The 23,043-nt window shown below is 42.4% G+C and overlaps 2 protein-coding genes across 4 annotated transcripts in view; both read left to right on the top strand.

The window, feature by feature from the left end:
- The window catches only part of LOC148332266 (microtubule-associated serine/threonine-protein kinase 1-like), a 60,351-nt gene extending 45,385 nt beyond the window's left edge, over positions 1-14,966 (top strand). For both annotated transcript variants that reach the window (XM_088303417.1, XM_088303418.1), the window contains 13 exons: positions 297-429; positions 836-1,001; positions 2,325-2,426; positions 2,512-2,634; positions 2,719-2,828; positions 5,006-5,169; positions 6,473-6,717; positions 6,821-7,069; positions 8,300-8,532; positions 8,854-8,976; positions 9,136-9,272; positions 9,349-9,536; positions 10,125-14,966. In XM_088303417.1, coding sequence (XP_088159543.1) covers positions 297-429; positions 836-1,001; positions 2,325-2,426; positions 2,512-2,634; positions 2,719-2,828; positions 5,006-5,169; positions 6,473-6,717; positions 6,821-7,069; positions 8,300-8,532; positions 8,854-8,976; positions 9,136-9,272; positions 9,349-9,536; positions 10,125-11,785 — 3,634 coding nt within the window. In that variant the 3' untranslated portion in view covers positions 11,786-14,966. The remainder of the gene's footprint in view (positions 1-296; positions 430-835; positions 1,002-2,324; positions 2,427-2,511; positions 2,635-2,718; positions 2,829-5,005; positions 5,170-6,472; positions 6,718-6,820; positions 7,070-8,299; positions 8,533-8,853; positions 8,977-9,135; positions 9,273-9,348; positions 9,537-10,124) is intronic.
- Positions 14,967-15,458: 492 nt separating this feature from the next.
- On the top strand, positions 15,459-22,963 carry atg4da (autophagy related 4D, cysteine peptidase a). Of its 2 annotated transcripts, none has more exons than XM_088303419.1 (11): positions 15,459-15,787; positions 16,822-17,063; positions 17,166-17,249; positions 18,549-18,722; positions 18,958-19,309; positions 19,384-19,448; positions 19,543-19,694; positions 19,766-19,844; positions 20,939-21,015; positions 21,229-21,348; positions 22,001-22,963. In XM_088303419.1, exons 2-11 carry the CDS (start codon positions 16,847-16,849, stop codon positions 22,178-22,180), a joined length of 1,500 nt encoding a protein of 499 aa, XP_088159545.1. In that variant the 5' UTR covers positions 15,459-15,787; positions 16,822-16,846; the 3' UTR covers positions 22,181-22,963. The 2 variants fall into 2 exon arrangements, with proteins under 2 accessions (XP_088159545.1, XP_088159546.1); XM_088303420.1 differs by having other exon boundaries at positions 16,813-17,063.
- The last annotated feature ends 80 nt before the right edge of the window (positions 22,964-23,043 follow it).

Genomic DNA, 23,043 nt, shown 5'->3' with positions numbered 1-23,043 from the left:
GTGCTTCTGTCCAATAGAGTGGTGACTTATTGAACATTGGAATGTAGTGATCTCGGAGTGAGGCTGGTTTATTCCAAACGAAGTCGAGCGCAGACCTCTGCCAAGGCCAAACAAGCCAATTGCTGTCAGCCACAACCCACCTGCAATATCAAACGCTGCCTAATTGTTGGCAGTAGCAATAGTTATTAATATTAGGAAATAGGTCTGATGAAAACCTATATATCCTGTATGTAGATCATGAGTCACTGTCTTGTATGGTTGTCAAATAACACAATCTATTGTCTCTCGTATTGTAGTCTATTAATCACCTCCATGGGCCACATCAAGCTGACAGACTTTGGCTTGTCCAAAATGGGCCTGATGAGCCTCACCACCAATCTGTATGAAGGACACATTGAGAAAGACGCCAGAGAGTTCCTGGACAAACAAGTAAGCTTTTCTCCGGGTGTCCATCTGAGGAAAAAACAAGGATGTTGGATTGATGCACGGGCAAATGGCAATCAAAGAATCATTCCGTCTTTCGTAGTCGTGCATCGCGCACCGCCGAGTGTTCCTGCAGTCGTTCATCATCGCCAAATCATGCTTGCTGAACCAGCGAAGCATGACGTGTTCCATCTTTGTGGCAATCCCATTATCGCTATTGCTTATGCTCTTTATAAATGATTGTAGTTGTAATCAGTCAGTGTGATGCATGAGTTCCCCATGGCAACTTTGTTTGCCTTCTGCACAGAAATTTAACAAGCTAGATTTTGTACTCAGACTATCCATTGATTTTTTTTTTTTTTTTCGCTATTGTTGCGCCATCTTTTTTTTTAACATCTTTTTTGTCCCTCAGGTGTGCGGGACCCCTGAGTACATCGCCCCAGAGGTGATTCTCCGTCAGGGCTACGGCAAGCCGGTGGATTGGTGGGCGATGGGCATCATCCTGTATGAGTTCCTTGTGGGCTGTGTGCCTTTCTTTGGAGATACACCTGAGGAGCTGTTTGGGCAGGTCATCACTGGTGAGAACTTCTACACCCCATCACATCCAACTAATTGGAATTCTGTTAAATGACCTTTTTAGAGAGCAAAAGCAAGATATTTTTTTTACGTTTCATTTTTACACTGTCCCCTGTCCAAGTTATTTCAGTGATATCCAATCAATTTGAGGTTAAAATAAATATCCAGTTTCAGCGAATTGGTCTGAAAATGAGATTTACGACAAATACTTTGTCTTTGTTCATCTACTTATGCATGCTGATAGACTGGAAATTTCAATGAAGTCTTACTAGATGGCAATTAACTTATGTATGTGACATACTGGTTTTTGTTTGTTGATTTCACCAGGTTTTTTTTTTTTCTTCAAATGAAGAATGTGACCATAATGAACCGATTCTGTTTCTTTTTCAACTCTGAGCTATCAATCATTTTATTTTGGTGGGTGGCCACCACTTTCTTTTCTTGCTGCTAATGGGATACTGATCATTTTTCCGTCCTCATTGTGGACGCCAATTCCCGAATTTTCTTTGGAATAATATGTTGTGCCCCCGCTCTCCTAAAGATGGTATCATGATGAATGCATCGCTAGAAAAAAAAAATCATTACAAAGATTAATCGACCCATTTTCATCCATCTCAGTTTGCAGCCATTTTAACTTTGCACCGTCACGGCTCGCCTGTTTTTTTTCCCGGGTTTGTTCACGTGACCTTCGCAATGCGAGCGTAAGGACAATTTGAAATCAATTCCAGTCGACAGCAGAAGGCGACAGAATGTCAAAATGGCTGCGGCGTTTGATGGATGAAAACAGGTTGATTAATCTGCTTAATTTTTATTCCCCCAAGGCAATATTAATCTGAGTCGCGTGCTCAGACTATTGAGAGCACATAAAATATTAAAAACCATTTTTGGCTTGACATCCACTTTATTATTGCAATTCATATGCGGTAAATATATTGCTAATAACTTGGCAACTCCAGAAGCTGTTGCTCCATTCGTCCCTCAAAGTCTGCAACAAGCTTCTCTGTTGCCGTGATGTCGATTCTGGATGAGAGTACAAGTTTTCAAGTTGGCTCAATTTTATACTTGCAATTTGTCTTGCAATGAGTGTGTTTTAATTCACTTTAATGTGTTTAGATTGTGAGGGCGGGGTAAACCTATTTCAGAAAAAGTTGCGCTATGCTCCTTATGTATCGCAAGGTTTCACATATTGCGGTTGATAATGGATTCTATCGTCCCCGATAAACTACAGTTAAAAAAAAAAAACATCTCACAAAGTATTCCCAGCCCTTTTGACTTTTCGATTTGTATTTGATCTCTGTTGTGCATGTACGTTCTTTTTCCGTCAGATAATATGGTTTGGCCCGATGGCGATGACGCTCTACCTGAGGAGGCACAAGCTCTCATCTACGCACTTTTGCAGACCAACCCTCTCATGAGGCTGGGCACAGGTGCTGACTCTTGCGCCAGCTCTCGCTATTTTCCAAAAGCACGTTTACTCACTGAGGTGTGTGTGCGTGTGTGTGTGTGTGTCAGGTGGAGCGTTTGAAGTGAAGGAGCACCCGTTCTTCACGGAGCTCGACTGGAACAGTTTGCTGCGACAGAAAGCCGAGTTCATCCCTCATCTGGAGTCAGAGGAGGACACCAGCTACTTTGATAGTACGCTACGTCTCTATTAGGTCGTGCGGTGATTCTGTCACGCGTTCAAGTGACACCTCATATATTTTTTACTACCTCTGCCAGCACGCTCCGATCGTTACCACCACATCAACACGTACGACGGGGACGACACCAACGATGACGAGCCGGTGGAGATCAGACAGTTTTCCTCCTGCTCCCCTCGATTCAGCAAGGTCGGAATCTCTTGTCAACCTCCACTATTTATCTCTCTGAGCTTGTTCTCTCAGTCATTTATTTATTTATTTTTTTTTATCACGATCCTCCTTGCAGCTGGGTCCCGTACTTTTTTCCTGTATTCCAAGTAATAATTGATAAAAAAAAAGTGCATCATTTAGCTTGCACCTCAATCAGATTTTCAAATTGTTTGCATGGATTATTTAAGTCTCGTGTTGTTAAATCCCCTCCAAAATGATACGGCTCTGCTCAAGGGGCTATTCCATAAAATTAATGTTTTATTTATTTATTTGTTGTTGTATCAGAGGACTGATTGGTCGTGACTGAGTCAAATGTTTGTTGTAATAATCGAGTACTATTACGTATTACGCTTCTACTCTTTAGACTGTTTTTCTATGACTGAGGTTGTGGGCAATTACAATCATCTTTCAGTAATGATCGAATTATATTTTATGACAACTATGACATGAAACATTGTTCACACTTATGCTTAGTTTGTTGCAGTCGATTTACAAAATCTGTTACTTCTTACCCATTTTCGGGAGCGGTGCTGAAGCACCCCTAAAATTAATCCAAAAACCGAGAATCGCCTGTGCATTAATTCACAGTTATATTGTGCAACGAAATAAAACAACTTGGTACTCATTAAAACAGTTCTAACTCGGTAATAACTTGTACCAAAACAAGTATGCACATAATATATTCAACAAATAGGCTCAAATAGACGAAATGTTCCTAAGAAATCCGACTAAGTGCAGCATTTGACCAAACAGCACATCAGAAGGGCCCAATAAAAAAGTGAGCGGCTTCCATATATGTTGATGAAATGTGCCATAAATACATTCTGGCTGTCAACATCACTTTGCTGCGGAGTCTTCAGCTGTTCCTTGTTACCATGGTGAACACATGAAGTCCCTTCCACTTTCTCGCGATTCAGCGCTTCCTCTTGTTGTCCTCCTCCACACACATTTCTGTGGCAGGTAATAAGATGTGCGAATGTTTGGTTGCTTGTACAGCACTGACTTTATTCGACTTCATTTTCAGGTGACACTTTTTGCAACCTACAATATGATTTGATAGCACGACATTATTCATAGTAAGCTTGAAAACAATAATATCTGTTTTATGTTGCAAACTTTAGGCCTCCATTTCCTTTAGAATCTTATGGCTAACCTTTTTTTAATATTGAAGTAGGCCAATTGTTAAGGGGTTTACTTGATTGGTCCTTGTTTGAGTAATTATCAGAAATGGGCGCTTTATCCTTTTTTGCCTGTCCGTCCTCCGTCCTTCTGCTTCAGACGAATCGCCACTGGTCTCCACGTTATTAAATATGGTATTATCCATATTATAAACACCAGGAGACACTTTTTTCCCTCCCTTACAAAATGGACCAAAATGTGTTATTCTCACACAAGGCAAAGATGAGCTAGGACTGGGGTCACACTGTACAGATTAAAATGCTTATTTTGGCTCTCAATTGCTTCTTCACACAGCCGCACCTATTGCTTCCATGTTTTTGGACTCTCTCTCTCTCTATCACTCTTCTCTTTCTCTCGATTGCGCACTCACAGTTCAAGGACCAAAGCATGCAAAAGCAATAAAAGATTTTATTCTGCTCCGAGTACAATTATTTGAATTTGGTACTTGACCTATGTCGGAACAATTAAAGGGCTGAATGAAACCCCACTTTTATCCATGCTTAGTCTGCACTTTAAAAAAAAAAAAAAAAAACTCATCCTCTGTTCCAAAAATGGGCGTCCGTTCCATCCCTGGGTCAAAATGCCCATCTCTGATAATTAATATATTAAAATTTTCAGGACATTCAAATACATGCATTGAGAATGTAGGAATATTTTTTGACTGGGAAACCTTTGTAATGATAAAAAAAAAAAAAAATCAATCAATGTTGAACTTAGCCTGCATGTGACTCAATTTGGCCTGAACTGGATATGTCTATTCTTGCTTTCTTAAGTTTTATTTATAAAATCATGTGATCTTGGAAATACATTCCATTTTAGATGACCTAATATTTCGTGGCGCTTAAGATCGAAAATTCCAGAAGCCCAAAAACAGCCTCCCATATTTTTATCTATCCTGACCCACTGGCCTTCCAATAATACTGACGTGACATTACAATCCCAACAGGTGTTGACCATGTGGCTTTATTCTCCTGCAGGTGTACAGCAGCATGGAGCATCTCTCTCAACTGGAGCAGAAGGTTTCTACTTCCGTGTCACGTCGGGAGCACAAGGGCTCAAGGGAGGACAAGGTGACCAAGAGAGAGAGCCTGGGAAGCTTCAGCATGCGGGACAAGAGTTGGAGGACTGGATCTCCTGAAATGTAAGCAGCACAGCGTAGTCCGACTCAATGGTCACTTTCACTGAAACGTATCTTTTTGTTGACACTTTCTTCTGTTAAAGTTATGAGGGAATTAACACAGTGACTTAGGTGGTCAGAAGCTTGCAATTGGAATGTGATATGTCACTGAAGTGGTCATTTCTTTTCTCAGTTGAGTTGAATAACCCAAATCTATCTGCTTGTCTCACTAAAAATCTACATTATATCCTGGAAAAGAATGATTGCGGGTAGATTTTATGCACAGAACTACAAGTGCTTCACTCAAACGTGATAATCGGCAGATGTGGCCCCTTCGCCCTTCATCTGTCACAATGGTGTTGAATAGAAAATCTAAGAGACTTCTCAACGCCGCAGGGTTTCCATTTTTAGCTTGATGACATGAAAAATGCAAGCTGATCCTGGGAGTTATTAAACATAATTCTGCAGTGCCGCTATGTATATGCTTGTCACGCTGCAGCTACCTGCTGGTTTTATCCATTAGTGATACGAGTGCACATGCAACAAAATGAGCTTGCAATTAGATCCCATAACTCTATTTCAGTCCTTAGAGCAAAAATCAGCCGGCTACATTGGAATTAAATGAATCATTCATACATTCTGAATTCAACCCAGATTGAGCACATTGATAAGATGGTTCATTTATAACCTTACATATTGCATTTTGTTTTTTACATAACTGGTATTTGGTTCATCTCTCCTCCAGTTACGAGTCATTTTTTACTTGGCGCTTATATTGGAAAATCCTTTATGTATATATTTTTTAAGCACACTTTGTCTAAATGATTACCAGAGGCAGGGATGATCGCAATCTTAACAATACAGAGTGAGGATGATATGACCACCAGTCTCATGCGGTATTTTATTTGATCAATAATGAGCTTTCTGATTGTACGTCTGTGCCAATTTAATATTGAAAATATATTTGTCCCTTTGAGGTCTTGAAACTGCAGACTCATTTCAGAGTGCCATTAATACGCCATTGTAAAATCCTGTACTGTAGAATTATAGAAAACTGTCAACAGTTGTCAAATGTCAAAAGTCATAAATTCATTTTTAGTATTTGCCGCCCATGAAACGGGTAAAAACGGGTGGATTTTGCCGCTTAACTCATATTCCACAAATGCAATATCAGTCAGAATGCAATGTTTAGACTAGTAAAGGTACATTAAACACAATTTGCAAATGTTTTTGGGTGGGACTGACCTCCCCTTTATTTCTTGAAAATATTAATGAATGATGCTCAATGCTTTTACTGTCTGCTGTGTTTTCATGGCGTTCTATGCAGGAAGCGGCTTTCCTGCTCAGAGTCGCTCTACATGGAGGGTGACGCCAGTCCTCCTTTGGGCGCAAGGCGACGCTTCTCAGCGTTGATGGACACGCATCGCTTTGCCTCCCCCATCGAGGGCGAACCGGACTTTGTGTCGAGGCCAACCCCCATCAGGGTCCGGGGAACCTCCCTGGATGGGTCCGGTGTTCCATCAACACACCACGGGGAGCCGAGGAACAGTTTAAAAGAGATCAACGGAGCAGGTGGGTGCTCAAATGACTTAATTTCCCACTTGTAGCTACAATTTCCAGTACTTTCAACAAGATTTTTTTTTTTTTTTTTTTTTTTTTTTTTTTTTTTTTACAGACAAGTCGCCCAAGCAAGGAGAGACACCTGGAGTTGTGAGCATTAACACGTTGGGTCCAGCGGCAGCCGGCCGCGATGTGATGACGCCTCTGTATGACCCTCTGGGGGCCCGGGCCACCAATGACCTGGTTCTTCGGAGGGCGCGTCACCCGCATTTGTCTGGAGATGGGGAGAAACGTAACTCCAGAGCTGGAAACAAGGTCATCAAATCCGCCTCGGCCACAGCGCTATCTGTCATCATACCATCTGGTAAGAATGATGGTGGGAATGGTAATAAGAGTGCCTATTTAATGGAGGCATTTATCCCATCTGTCTTTGGGCAGTAGGCGGGGTATACGCTATACTTGTTGCCAGCCAATCGCAGGGCACACAAAGGCGAAAAACCCACGTAGGCACGGGGAGATCATGCAGATGCCACACAACTAGACTGAAGCCGAAATCGAACCTTGCACCTCTCTGTACTGGGAGGTGGACGTGCTAACCAGTTGTCCACCATGCCACCTGAATAAATGTTTGAAATCAAACTTCTAAAAGGTTGAATGCAAATATATTGTACCTAGAAGGTAAATTTGGTGAATTGTACTTTAAAAAAAAAAACACTCTACTGAATTAATAAAAACGTTTTCCGGTAAGCGAATCTTACATTTGAACATTTAATTCAGTGATTCTTTCATGTACCACTTGCACAAGGGCGTGCACCACTGACATGGGAAATAACCACGAGCAGAACTGCTGCTAGTGCCAAAGAAAATATGCACAATCTTCAACTTGTAGGCATTACATCACATTTTAGGAATGATGAGTTTGTGCTTGAGCTTGAGCTCCAAGAGATCCAAATGTCAAGCTGAATGCTTCATTCAATGCGGGAAGAATTGATTGCAAAATGTTAGCAGTTAACACTTACATTGAACTAATTGGAAAATTGGGAAAATTCACGAACAGGATGAGAAAGACAAATTGTGGCTTTCCGAGCATTCTGCTAATTACGTCTATCTATCACATGAGTGTGACAAGAAGTAATCAGGTGTATTGTGGAAAACTCTCCAGTTTCACTTAATTAGTCCTAAAATAATTTATTTCCCACAAATAATGTATCTTTGTGTCTCTATATATGCCAGCAACATATGTTGATAAGCAGAACAATGAAATGTTCTTTCCGCTGTATGGTAGAAGGCACATACAGTAATTACCCAGCATACCCCTCAGTTGCCGTTCATCACAATAGAATAAAAGCGTCAACTGAACAGGTCCACACCGAGTTATGTAATTTGTGAATACAGTCAGACAAGATCATAATTTCACTTTTTAAAACATTTTGGTTCGCTGTTGTGTCGTGACATTTCTCTAATACAATATGTGCCTTGGCTCGGTCAAGGTTGGGAAACACTGTATTAGAGGGAGAAGCCACAATTACAGGAAATATGTCCAAGAATCCTTGACAAATTGAACAGAATGTCCTTTATTTTCTGCGCCTTTTAGTGGAACAGCATGGTGGCTTCTCTCCGTTGGCTAGTCCCATGTCCCCACATTCCTTTTCCTCCAATCCCTCATCTCGCGACTCTTCACCCAGTCGGGACTTCTTCCCGACTGTCAACGTGCTGCGCTCGCCCATCACCATCCATCGCTCTGGAAAGAAATACGGCTTCACCCTGAGGGCCATCAGGGTCTACATTGGAGACAGCGATATCTACAGCGTGCATCATATCGTCTGGGTAAGAAACTTGTGGTTACTGCTTACCTAAATCTAATTTCCAACTTCCTGTTTAGGCCCAAGATATTACTCTATTGTATGTTTTTATTTTTTTTCATTAAAATTCTACAATACAATACTCAATATATTTAATTCAGGGATCAGCAAAGAAAATATTTTACGTCATACACCTTATTGTTTACCCTCATCTATGAATTTGTCAGTTTTTAAAATGTCTGAAGTCTGCTCACCCTCGTTGTGTATCATAAAAATCCTGTTAAAGCATCACGAAAATGTCTTTCATTTGAGTATTGTCGTAATTGATCATTCTTTGTCTTCCCAGCATGTGGAGGAAGGTGGTCCAGCCCAGGAAGCTGGTCTGTGTGCAGGCGACCTCATCACTCATGTGAACGGTGAACCGGTCCATGGTTTGGTCCACACTGAGGTGGTTGAGCTTATCCTCAAGGTAGGAATAAACGACTTTACCTAGGATGATGTTCCGTATATTTGCTCAACGTGTTTGTGTTTATAGTGCATGTAATTTTAATGACTGCAGCATTCAATAGCTGTTGGTCGTGTTTGGTTAATTTCACAACTCACGGTGTATAAATCATCAACCACACAGAGCGGCAACAAGGTGACAGTGACGACCACGCCGTTTGAGAACACCTCAATTAAAGTGGGTCCTGCCCGCAAGGCCAGTTATAAGTGTAAGATGGCCCGGAGACACAAGAGGACCATGGGCAAGGATGGCCAGGACAGGTACGAGCTACCACATCATCATTTGCCTTTTTCCATGGTTAAGGTATAACATGTATAATATATTTCTGTGACACAGTAAGAAGCGAAACTCGCTGTTCCGCAAAATCACCAAGCAGTCCAATCTCCTCCACACCAGCCGCAGTTTATCCTCTTTGAATCGCTCACTGTCCTCCAGCGAGAGTCTTCCCGGCTCGCCGACTCACAGCCTCTCTGCCCGGTCCCCAACTCAGGGGTACCGTTCCTCTGCTGAGCCATCATATCTGGGTACGTTATTAGAACAACTGTGAAACACAACTCTTTTGGGGCTGCAGTAGCTTATTTTATAGCATTTTATAGAATATATTTTCTGATTAATATTGCATTTGAGGAACATGATTTAAGCAGTAAAGTCCACCTGTTTTTGTCCTTCTTCGGGGCGGCCATTTTATCACTTCTGTCGACTGAAAATTACATCACAGTTGCTCAGGGCTCAAATAATGACCAATCATGGCTCAGTTTAAAAAAAACAGGTGAGCCGTGATTGGTCATTACTTGAGCCCTGAGCAACTGTGATCTTATTTTCAGTCGACAGGCGTGACAAAATGGCCGCCCCATGAGATGCCTAAAAACGTGTGGAGTTTACTGCTTAATTCATATTCCATAAACGCAATATTAATCAGAATGCCATGTTTAGAATAGTAAAGGCACATTAAACATTTAATGCAAAGAATCTTTTGGGGTTGACTTCCCCTTTAAGTAACAATTGGATTCAGTTCAATTAAATCAAGCCAATTTTCAAATAGGATTTTGTCACACCCCTAATTCAAATACATCTGGACTTCATATGCATCCTGATTATTTTTCTCTTTATAGGCGCTTCATCTCAAAGCAGCTCTCCAGCCTCCAGCACTCCAAACTCCCCCGCTCCCTCCCAGCACATGCGACCCAGTTCCCTCCACGGCCTCTCCCCCAAACTCCACCGCCAGTACCGCTCTGCCCGTTGCAAGTCTGCCGGCAACATCCCCTTATCCCCTCTGGCCCACACCCCGTCGCCCACCCAGTCCTCACCTCCTCCCTTACCGGGCCACACTGTGGGAAGTTCCAACACCACTCAGTCCTTCCCTGTCAAGCTCCACTCGTCACCCCCAGTGGTCCGTCCCAGGCCAAAGAGCGCAGAGCCCCCACGCTCGCCCCTTTTGAAACGCGTGCAGTCGGCAGAGAAGCTCGGCTCGCCTTTGACCCAGTCCAGTGCAACAGGAGGACTCGGGGGTCCGTTGAGGAAGCACAGCCTTGAAGTGCAGCATTCTGAGTACCGCAAGGACGCCTTCCTGTGTGAACTTGGCCTCCAGAGTCTGCTGGAGACAGATGGTGAGAGTTTGCCACCTAATCCTCCACCGCTGCCGTGCTCCTCATCTTCCACAGGCTCCGAGACCCGTGTGCTGAAGCCCGTGAGGAGATTAGGCAGGCAAGAGTCGCCACTCAGCAGAGAGACGCTGCTGGCTGGCAGAGAGAGGGAAGAGAAGGAGAGAGGAAGGGAGCGAGAGAGGGACATCGGAAGCGAGTCGGTCCTCGAGCGATTGAGCCGGGTTGAAGCGGCGGCGCTCCAAACATCCTTGACAAGAAGACATCATGCTGAGCCCTTGAGTTTAAGAGCAAGTGGAGAAACCACAACTACAGGTACAAGCAACTCAACCAAAACATTAGAAGGTCAAGATGGGCACAAGGGGTCTGAGAAGATCACCCACCGCCCAACTCCTAAGCAACTAGACCTCAAGGCAGCCAAAAGTATACTATTCAGTTGTAAATCACCTCAAGAGCACCTTGTAGGAAGTGGACGAGAACCAAAGCAGGAGGGAGACACGAATAATGGTCCTTGTTTACGGAAGAACTCTGCTGCTACGCCTGACAAAGTCATTAACGCTACGTTGATCGGTAGTCCACTTGCTTTGCGGAAAGCCTTTAAACCCTCAGGTATGGGGGACAGCTTGAGAAAAAATGAGAGCACTGACTCAAGGACTTCAGACCTGAGCTCCAAGAGCCCCAAACTGCCAGTTCGTATCCTTGCCCCTGCTGTACCCCCTCACGGGCCGCAACTGAGTTTGGGCAAAGTCAGACAGGGTCTGGGGCCAGTTAACTGCTATCGGGGAACCCTGGACTGGGAGGACAAATGTCGTCTTGAGGTTCTGGAGGAGCATTCTCCCTCGCCCTCCCCCTCCCCGACCGCGGTCACCCCCTCCCTGTGCGGACCGTCGCTGTGTAAGTCACGGCCCGTCTCTCCCGGTGACAAGACGAGCTTCGTCAGCCAGCTGACGACCGTGGCCAAGAACGTGCTGGGCCCAATCAAGCTGGGCTCCCAGGAGGGCTCCAGGAGCAAAGAGCAGCAGACCAAGGCGGCAGATGACAAGCAGGCGGCCGCAGCTGGAAGATCTGACCCTGCAGGAAGTAGTAGAGGGCTCGCTCCTGTGGTGACGCAAGGCCCTGCAAGTTCATCCCTAGACAAGGCACTGGCAGCCCAACCAAAATGTGATCCCTGAGCGGAACTGAAACCACAAACTAAAATGCCTTCATTGGATGAACAATGCAACACGAGTCAAGCACTTAAAACGTTGTACATTCCAATTTTAGATCTTATCAAATCTTATTTATTGATTCCAATCATTGACTGATTCTCCCTTCAACGAGGATGAGAAAAATCCACTATTAAGGTGCATTAACTTTGGATTATTTTAATAAGAAGATTCTTGTATTGTGGAACACTTTATCAGATGTCTTTATGTGTGAGTCCATGTGGATGCATGTCCTATGGTATGTACTGTACATGTAAAGTAGGAATAAGAAGGTCGAAAAGTGCTTTAGTCATCAAAACTGTGAAGACCAAATTTAGTGGCTCTGTTTTGTCGTAAATTGTGGCACAGTCACATTGGAATGTTTGCATCAAACAACACACGGGAGATGACTGGGATCGTTTATTCTCCATGCGGCTGTTTATTTTTGGCACAGCGGATGCCGCTGTCAGAGGGTGTCACGTCCGGCACGCGTGCGTGCATGCGTGTGTGTGTGTGAGAGAGAGGGTCTGTTATTAGTGGTTCTGGTGCTGACAGCTCAGGCTCAGCGCTTATCTTCCCCTCACAGGAGGGCCACCGCAGCCCTTCTCCCTCCCCTATGATTGAAGCCTTCACACACATGCACATAAGCACGCATTGCCACAGGAGGCAACCATGTCAGCAGCTGATATTGGTGCATTTTAATCCATAACCCAGTGCTCTATGAAATGTGTTTGCCTGAAAGAGAGCCAAGGAGCGCACACAGCGCTCAACACGCTCGATTCAGCAATGACAAACAACTGGAAATAAAACAATAGGGTACCCATCATATTAACTTTGTTGTTCCTGCTGAATAAAAACTAATTGCTTATGCTTGTGTTGGAGGTTGCCCTCGCAACTTGATCCTATTTTATTCGAAGTGTGTTGAGCAAGGTTCTGGATTTTTGTGCATTTTATTTCATGAAATCCTGGCCTATGGCCAATTCCAAATTTCTGGCTACGCCCCTGGGTAGAGTTTATGTCCCTGTGCCAAATGGTGAACACGCTGAAGCCTGAAAAAGTGCAGCACAGTTTGAGAGCAGGGCAGCAGGGGGGACATAGGATCCAATGTCGTCATACAATCAATGACATTGTTCCTCCGCACAGTTATTAACTTGCAGAATCAAATAAAACCGTATAAGGGCAACACTGAATAAAAAAGCAGAATCACGAGAGTTTAGATTTTACGAGATTAAACCCATAATCATTAAGCTTCTGAGGTTTTACAAAATGGAGTTTAATTTTATTCAATCAACGAATCTGAAGTTTTGAAACAAATACTTTTTACTTAATTTGATATTACCAATTAATAACAGGCCTCTGAAGTAAGAAAAATGTTTATATGGGAATAATGACATGTTGGCCTATTCACTAAAATTAAAAATGCTTTCCCATTTTCATACTTGCAACATCACAACTCTTAATTTTACTTTCTTTATTCTCAGTGTGGCCCGAATAATTATTGAAATAACCATAAAGACTCCAGGGAGACCCCTCCCCCCTCCACCCCTCCAAAAAAATAAAATCAAGGATGCATTGATGCAGTGTGGTATCATGAAATGATGACATACAGGAAATGTTTGACAATTGCTGAAGGACAGTTAGGGACAACAAGCCGAGTATTTGTGTGCACTTCCTTAATATATAAATACACAGACATGGGACACGAGCACATGCAGAAAACAAACGTGTTGATTTGAGCCGGAACAGGTAGAAAGCAGGCAGTTGTGGCTCTAGCATAAGAAATGCTTTTGCAAAAAGGGCTCATTGGAAAACAGAGGGTGGGCTATATTTGAAATAATAGGGTTTTATATATAATACCTAAAATATATAGTGGTGCAAGGTAGCCAAAATAAGATGGTTACATGTTGCTATTTAGTGTTTAATGTCAATCAGAACAATGATCACTTTCATCTCCATGTAAATCATAAAAGTAGCTAGCCGGTGTACATTATGCAAACTGTGCGTAGTAGGACGAAATGATCTCACTTCAGTTTTGTAATGCGTCGTTTATTACCACTCAACTGCTAAAATCGCTTACATGTCAGTTTAATTTTAATACGTACAAAAACGTAATAATAAGATCAGGCGGTCAAATGTTTGACTTAAAACAATTCCATTTGATCTTCCAAACGACTGCAATTGTAGTCACGTCTGTTAAAGGGAAGTTACATCTGTGTAAAAAAAAAAAAAAAAAGTGGAGGGCACGTGAAGGTTACACATCACTGGGAAATTTACAAAATATTTTGTTTTTTAGAAGTCATGAATTTATTTTTAGCTAATGATTACTTTTGTGATCCACGTGTTATGGTGTACGTATATTTTTATTCCCACTGGTTTTGAAAATAAATTGGGGAAATGCAGGAACTCATGCAGTTTGTTGTTTAATGGTACTGTACTGACCCCCAGTGGTTCCAACTTGATTCACTGAAATGTGCAATAACAAACTGCAACCAAAACAAAACGAAGGACCTTCAAGTGATGGAGAAGAGACGTTGGTTTACTTAAAATGCATTTATACGTGTCGAATGATCAAGTGTTAGCAGTATTCAACAAAACACAAATTAATTTATTACATTTTCTGTATTTATGTGGTCATCTTTCCTTGGCATTTTGGGCAAACATTTCTCTTGGGTACTGTATAAATCCGGATGAGGTTCTGTTATGTATTGACCTCATTCGAGTCCCTTGGTAAGCCAATGAATAAATCTATATGTATTGTTTACTGCTGTAGTTACAATTTCCAGGCCTTTCACAACGCAAGTAGTGTTTACATTAGTGTTACACATTCGAGACTGCAGAGTTTTAAGAATGCACTTTATTTGAAGGGGGAAACATTTGTATGTGCTCTGATGGGGGTAAAAATTCGAGTTTAATGATTTCTGAAAACATTCCACTTTTATCTTTTCACTGATAATGTATTTATTTGTACCTTGACTTTTTTTTTGTGATAGACACCTGAAGTGCAGTGAGTGGAATAAAATGTGGAGAGTTGTTCCCAAATTTGTAATCTTATGTTGTGAGTTACCACGTTGGACAATCTTGTTTCATCTGTTCCTATTTGTGTGAGGATTACATGTAATATTTATTCACAGTAAATATGGTGATTAAAACATTTCATATGGAAACTCAAGTTGTTCATATAATACAGTGATTCTCAAACTGTGGCAACACCGATTGAAATGTGCAAATTGCGCATAATATTACAATGACTTTGGTTTTTACTTATTAACTTTAACTTTAATTATCTGTTTAGTAAAGTTCAGGTTTATGTGACTTTTACTGCAACGCATTTGTATTTAATCACTGATATATAAAACATGTCATTTCATATTTTATATCTAGACACAATTTTTAATTCTGCTCGCCGGTCAATCGCAGGGTACATACAAATACAGTCAAAGGAACGTCTAGATGTATAGACTTATGCAAGTATATCTTGGAGTGGGAGGTTTATTGAAGTGGGAGCTTTCTAAAGTCTACAAAACACATCTGTAAAGTACCCTGTCGCGTCTATCCATCCATTTGCTATAGCACTTGTTTTGATTACGGCGGCAGATGATCTGGAGCCAATAGGAGACGAATATGACATTGCTCCAATCACCTTACACGCAGTCACCGTCAACCAATTGCATTACAGTAAGTACAATCATCAGGAAGTGAGTTTACTCAGGGAGTAACATCTTCCCCTTATATCGGTACTTTTCTGTAGTACTCTCTGCAAAGCCTGTTTTGTTTTCACTAGACAAGCTCAGATCATGATATAAGCTTTTTTTGTTGGAAAGGTCACGGTGAGTCCGGCTTGCTGCGAGATCGGTTCCGTCGATCATGCTAATGCTAATATCAGCTAGCCATAGCATGCCAATAATACAGCAAATTAAACAACACTGAAAGAGTCAATGAGCGAGAATGGGAATCGGCACAATGAGCCTACATACTCGAGCAGTCTAACAGGTATGTATAGAGATCAGTTCAAACGAGCAAATGTGTATGTTTTATGTATTTATGGTCAAGGTGTAAATATTGAAATAGGTCTCACCTGATGACGTAATTGCTAGGCTAGATTATGTCCGTGTCGAAATGTAGCGCGGGTTGTGAAATTGTTAATTAAAAAAAATATATATCCATGTTTTCTGTGAAATAGTTAAAAGATCTGTATCTCTAGTTTTGCGGGAAGCAGTTGTTTCTGCAGTCAAATGACAGTCTCGTGGTTCCTTCAAATACATAGCCTCAGCTCTTTGATGTTCCTTGTTGGGAAGTCACAGTTCTATGTACTGTGAGTCCCCATTGTTGTGCAATGTTGTGGTCGTAGACAGATGACTTGAGTTTGCATTGAAAACTGTTGATGTTGCACCCATTCATAACTTTTTCCTGGAAGTGACAATAATAGTGCAGCCAGCAATGAATGGTAAGCTGACTTAAGGATAAAAGGCATGTGTCTCAATTGTACTTGAGTACCCTCTTTCAACTACAGTCATTTATTGCTAATTTGTAACTCATTAACAGATGATTAACGTAAAACTCACCGAATATATGCTGCTATGTTGTCAAACAAATTCCAGTTGGCCTGCTCAAAATCGTCTTCATGATAATGAATGAGCTATACTGAGAATAAAGTTGAAATATTACAAGCATAGAGTTGTTCTTTTGCTTAAATGTGTGGCTGTTTTTTTTAATATTACAAAAAGACACCCTCACTGGATGATAAGTATGAGCCCGTGCAACTGGCTGACTTGGGGCAGTGTCGGTCCTCAATTTTCACTCGAAAGTCTTGTACATTTAAATGAGTCGTTCACTTCTAGAGCCCTGTGCGACCCCCAATGAATAGTTTTCCTCGGGAGGTTACTTTTAACAATGTTGCTTCACATTCAACAGGCTCTTGGTTTACGGATTTTTTGTACAAAGGGTCAATAATTAACAATTTCTCTCACCCTCTTCCTCTTCTGCCCCCTCCCTATTCTGTTCTGTGTTGCAATGAGGCACTCCAGAGTCCAGATCTGACCGCTGCGGGCCATGAACTCTGTTTCCCCCAATGCGGTGCAGTACACGGGCACTGTGATGCACAGTGAGCTGGTGGAGGGCCGGAAGCCCCAGGCTCCGGCGCAGCAGGCCGGCTTTGGACTCAGACCTATGCAAAATTCAGATACCGGCAAAGAAGCAAGTGGAGAGCCCGAAGAGATTGATAAACTCAAAGCCAAATTGATGTCAGCGTGGAACAATGTCAAATATGGTTTGTTGAAAATTACTTGGACTGTAAACATAACTTATGTGTTAAAGTTGTTGATCTGTTGTGTTGAGGTCTACTTTACACTTCCGATTTGTTTCTGCTTAGGTTGGACTGTGAAATCAAAGACCTTCTTCAACAAGATCTCACCAGTCACTGTCCTGGGTCACTCCTATCTGCTTAACAGTGAAGGTAACCCATCAATCATCCAACCATCCATTTTCCACATGGCTTATCCTGTTCACCGCCACAATGTCACAAGTGGAATGTACAAACCAAAGAATGATACATTGAAGTTAGTTATCCCAGCTGACTTTGAGCAAAAGGCAGGACTGGTCACCAACCAATCGCGGGACACGTTCAGACAAACACAAATTCACACTATGGAAGCACGTGGAGATCATTCAGACTCCACGCAGGAAGGCAGGCACCCATATTTGAACCCAGAACATCTGCGCTACTCAATAAGTGTCCCTTTTCTGTTGTCAAGAAGTCAACACCTATTTATATAGAACTTTTTATCCCTTTAACGCAACAGAAAGCAAGCTGAAAAAAAGGCATACCCATTGGGCTTTCAGCACAATAAAAGACAGGAAACACCACTTCTCATTGAGGCTAAACACTCGAGGCTTGGTCATGTGACCTAATATAGCGGATAAATGCAAACAAAAGAACTTCAGTAATATCATGGGAAAATAAAACTTGAGACATACCATGCAATTTAGGAGACCACATTTCCTTTCCAGACTGCTGTATGACTTTTGTCTTGGTTGTACTGTTCTCAAAAAAGAAACCAAACTCATAAACTGCAATGATGCATGGAAAGGTTAATTAATTCAATCCAATGTAATTGATGGTATCAAAAATATATAAATAATTGAGGGATGTAACTAACGATTATTCATAAAAATCAGTTAATTTGTTGACAATAAATAATTTATTTAATTTCCGTCCCTCTGGTCAAAAACAGGGCATTGTTTCAAATTAACAGTGCAGAAAATCTACGAGCATAAATGAATTACGCTTCAGTCACTGGCCTGGTTTGCAAAAAAATTGTTTTGATTCACCACAAAGATAATCAGTCTGACTACATAAATTGAAGAATATAATTTACTGTTGAGAGGCTAAAGTTGTGACTCGTGAGGATTTAGACATTTGAATTAAACTAGGTCTCTAAACGATTATTAAAAATAATTAGTGATTCATGTCATAATTGATGAATTGTTGATTAATCAATAAATCATTGCACTGCTAAAATAAGTAAAATATCAAAAGAGAACAGATCAATAATAGACATCTTGGCGTTCTCGTCAAAAATGTTCGTTTATGTTCATTTCCAAAGTTAACACGACTGAAAAGTCTGAGCGTCTCATCAGATCAAAAGGCATTTCACAGATGGAAAAACGTGCTTCTGCTGTCATGATAAACATCACATGGAGAGTTTTTACGCCCACGTTCTTCTTCCTTCTTCACCCCGTCCGTGTGTTTCAGAGCAAGTGGAGCGCTTCCGCCTGGCTTTTGTGTCCAGATTGTGGCTGACCTACAGACGGGAGTTCCCCCAGTTGGAGGGCTCCAGCTGGACCACCGACTGTGGCTGGGGCTGCATGCTGCGCAGCGGCCAGATGTTGCTGGCTCAGGGCTTGCTGGTCCATCTGATGCCCCAAGGTTTGGGTTTGCTCACCCACCACAACACTTGGCACACTTGCTCCATATCATCAGATCCAATCCAAAATTCCATCCAAGTTTTACAATGCTCAGTTTCGATTGACACTGACAGAGTTATCTTTTGAAAGGCAAAGTATTGGGTCTCCTTTGGTGTACCAAATGTTCTGAACAGTGAGTGTACGTTTGCTCTTCAAAGTTAAAGATGGCTAAGACGAGCATTATTTGTGTTGTACAGACTGGATTTGGCCAGATGCTCAGCAGTTTACAGACGTGGACTTTGAAGTGTTGCGAATACACTCACCGGTGCGTCTTGGCGGGGTGCCCATCCCCTCTTTCGGCTCCCCGCGGAGGTCCGGCACCCCTGAGAAGATGCCACCAAGCAAGCTGACGCCGAACAGCAGCCAGAAGAAAAGGATTGAATCTCCACAGGATCGACAAGCCGAGCCCATCCACCAAAAGCTGCTCACCTGGTTCGGGGATGAACCGCCAACACCTTTTGGAGTGCACCAGCTGGTGGCAATAGGGAAGAGTTCTGGAAAGAAGGCCGGGGACTGGTACGGCCCGTCCATAGTGGCACACATACTACGGTAAGGCTCAGCTGTTTAATGAAACTCTCCCGAAATCCGGATTTGACGTTGTATTCAAATGTTTTTATTTTTAGGAAAGCTGTAGCTAATACTACTGTTCTTCACAACCTGGCTGTGTATGTCGCTCAGGATTGCACAGGTGACTGTTTGACTTCTGTTCATTCAATTTCATGTGAACCGGTGTGTAAAGTGGTGCGCATTATTTTCCTTATCAATTTTGTGTTCTATTTTAGTGTACAAGGAGGACATAGCACATCTGTGTGACTCTCCACTCAGCCTCACTCCCCTAGAATCAGACAACCACGCCTGGAAGTCAGTCATCATCCTAGTGCCTGTTCGCCTGGGCGGGGAGGCCCTCAACCCGTCTTACACTGAATGTGTCAAGGTGGGATTCCCTTCTTACGGTGGTAGTCATTGACCGAGTTCACATTCAAAGAATTTGTTTTTCATTTCCAGAATATCTTAAAGCTGGAATGTTGCATTGGAATCATTGGAGGCAAACCAAAGCATTCACTCTATTTTGTTGGCTTCCAAGGTGAGATGCGGATTCTTCCTCTTGTGCTGTTTCCCCCGAATCCCGTATCCCACTAAGGGGCGAACATTTGCGGGTGTTTGCGAAGGTAGCAAATGTCGCGTTCTCGTCAGGGTTTGCTCAATGTCGCCAGATGTTCACCTGTACTTTTCTTGTGATCAGAATCGTGATCACGCCTCTGCCGAGCTTGCTGATGAGCAGATCATTTGAATCAGGTGTGTTGGAGGAGGGAAATATCTAAAACATGCAGAATCATGTCTCTCGAGGACCAAATTTGGACACCCCTGGTCTATACCCTGCATGTGCTGTACAATTGGCTGGCGACCAATCTGGGGAGCTTCCCTCTCTCCCAAGTGAGCTGGGATAGGCTCCAACTCACACACGCGATCAGAATCGGATAATAGTTGCGTTCCTCATGAGTGCCGTTCCATTTTTTTGGTCGCATTTGCCGCCATAATAATACTTTATTAGCACAACCTGTCAGAGCGCACTCCTGCCTTCTTTTTATGGTCTTCATGCTAAACCTGCTTGTTGAGGGTTAGTCATCTGTAGTCAAATTAAACATTTGCAAAAGAACACACACAGTTTGCAGTGGGATTATCACGACCAAAACGCCATCTGGGGAACTTTTAAAGGTTCATTATCCAAACGGCTGCTATTTAACTGCTTTTATTGACACGGTTTAAAAATCTCGATGTAATTACTTTACAGTATTCAGGGGATTAAAATGATGGCATTGAGAGTTCATCACAAAATTCTGAGCTTGAGTTTCACTGTCATTTTCCAGTTGAAAGCAGTAATGTTCTCAGAGTAAAGGTGCAATAGCAGGTGATCGCAATCGCTGCTTTTTAGCCGACTCGCAAGTTGAGACTGACTCAACAGCAAACTCGCATTTTGAATGTCCCGTAATCTGCAACCATGTGAGGGTGTTTCTCGCAAATCATCTTATTTTGGAAACGCGCAACTTTAGTTAACTGTTCCCTTCTCGCCACAGTATTTGAAACGGAAATATGGAGTGGAATGTTTTCGTCAGGGTCTCAAACATCATCTTGAGATGTCACCTCTATCCACGTGTGTCCTTTCTTGCTGTTTGCCAGATGAGCAGCTGCTGTATTTGGATCCTCACTACTGCCAACCTGTGGTGGACGTCACTCAAGTCAACTTTCCGCTTGAGGTCAGTTACACACAGCCTCTGACGTCACATTACAAGTTGTGTGTCCGTCACGCTGCTTCCAGGCTGTCTGGATTTGTATTTCCTCTCTTCTGATCCCATCAGACTGAGACCAATGTGACTTTCACACTTGTTAAAAGTGTGACCAATCAAGATAACATGTTTAATTATGCACTGTGGTTGATCTTTTTCCCCCGCCTCCTTTTCTTGATTTAGTCCTTCCACTGTAGTTCTCCCAAAAAGATGCCCTTCACTCGAATGGATCCCAGCTGCACTATCGGCTTTTACGCCAGGAACAAGAAAGACTTTGAGTCTTTATGTTCTGCTGTCACTTTGGTAAGTTGAATTGCCTCAAACTGAACTTCTGGACAGACTTAATTATATAGCCTCTGCTTTTCTCCCAAATTGGTACATCTGGCATTTATTTTGTCTCTCAGATAGAATTGACCTAAGTAAGAGGTTGACGCGTGTGTGTGTGAGCTCACATCGCTGTTATGGCTTCACACATTTAGATATTTAAAATCATGGAACTGTGACATTTTATTTTCAACAGAAAGTGCCTTGCGCAGTGAATCTTGTCTGAAGCCTGCAAATTTGCAGGTGGACTTCAACTAAAGAGGTCCATCTTGCTACATTACATACATGCAAAGCCAAAGCTCAAAAATAGGTGGAGGTATTATACATAGAGTTTGGGAGTGGAAAAGGAAGTTCACGTAATATAGATGTTTACCAGGTGTACTTTTATTCCGATATATTTAACGTGTAATATTTGTGTATATATAATAAAGCGGTGTTTTTATATAGTACCCCCACGGGACTAAAGGCTGATGTGTGGCGTGCTGGACTTCACGAGTTACGGTGCTTCCTTGTTTATCCACCGAGCCCTTTGTGATATAACTCTTACGACTCTCCTTTTATTCTCCGCAATAACATAATCGAATATGTACCATTTGCCTGTTTGAGGATCGGTTCTTTGTTTTTCTCACAGGCCTTGTCATCGTCCACGGAGAAATACCCCATCTTCACCTTCGTGGAGGGCCAGAGTCATGACTATGGAGTTGAGGCGCACAGCAGTAACCACACGGGCCCCGCGCCACACATCCTGGCCCCTAGCATGCCTGCCCTGGTTAATAACAGACGAAACAGTGACGAGTTTGTCTTCCTGTGAGACCAGGAGGCGCTCGATCTGGTTTACTGGCGTAACCTGACCTGGAAACCAAAACTACTCTCCAACATGAGTTTCATAAGCTAACGTCCATCCATGTGTTCACTTCATGACAGGCACGGCTGGATGAGAAATCATGGATGAAACAAACCTAACAGGCCCAATATTCTAAATGTTCCATTTCCTTGGTCAGGAACAAGCGGGGCAGTTATATCTTTGTGTGTTTGTGTGCATCTCCATTATATTTTTAATTCTTTGACTATTTATCAAGTGTATGAATGTGTGCGTGTGCTTGTTTAGTTTGAGTTGGGGCTGGTATACAAGTCACAGTGAAAGTAAAAGAAGTCTTGAACTGCTGTACATTCATGTTAGTGTTGTCGTCGCTAATCACAATAGAGCACTTGTGATCGCGTTCCTCAGCTGCAGCTCTTTATTTCACTCAAGAGTTTCCGGCGATAACAGTGCTGATGATAGAACACCTGATTTCATTTCGCATTCTGGGTTTCTTTCCTCAGCTGTTGGACTTGCGTCACTCTTCATGGGGACTGATCATGTCGTTAGTCTTTGCTTGTATGTATTGTTTATTATTACTGAAGGGTTGCATTACTACTGATACTTGTCCTCATTGAACTAAACACACTGACTTCCTCTGTATTTTAGCTCTTCCTGCTGGTTCACACTGGTCGACACTGACCTTTAAAAAAATACTGAGATAAGTTGGTAGTTTTGTTTAAGAAGATCTCATGTTAAAACAGAAATTAAAGGCAATGATAAGATGATACATGACACAGTGCCGCTGTTGATTTCTGTTGATTTGTGTGCGTGCGTGCATGCATGTGTGTATAGCTGCATTTCATGCTAGGTTA

Source organism: Idiotropiscis lumnitzeri, chromosome 8 (assembly GCF_059441095.1).
Source record: "Idiotropiscis lumnitzeri isolate Australia: NSW breed Sydney's pygmy pipehorse chromosome 8, RoL_Ilum_1.0, whole genome shotgun sequence".
Lineage (NCBI taxonomy): Eukaryota > Metazoa > Chordata > Actinopteri > Syngnathiformes > Syngnathidae > Idiotropiscis > Idiotropiscis lumnitzeri.
The sequence above is the reverse complement of the archived record's forward strand: the minus strand, read 5'-3'. Positions and strand labels throughout refer to the sequence as shown.

Coding starts and splice junctions, on each gene's coding strand:
- atg4da (XM_088303419.1), top strand. CDS start 16,847: ATGAACTCTGTTTCCCCCAATGCGGTGCAGTACACGGGCACTGTGATG. Junction 17,250..18,548: donor CTATCTGCTTAACAGTGAAG/GTAACCCATCAA, acceptor CGTGTGTTTCAG/AGCAAGTGGAGCGCTTCCGC. Junction 19,310..19,383: donor ATAGTGGCACACATACTACG/GTAAGGCTCAGC, acceptor TTTTATTTTTAG/GAAAGCTGTAGCTAATACTA.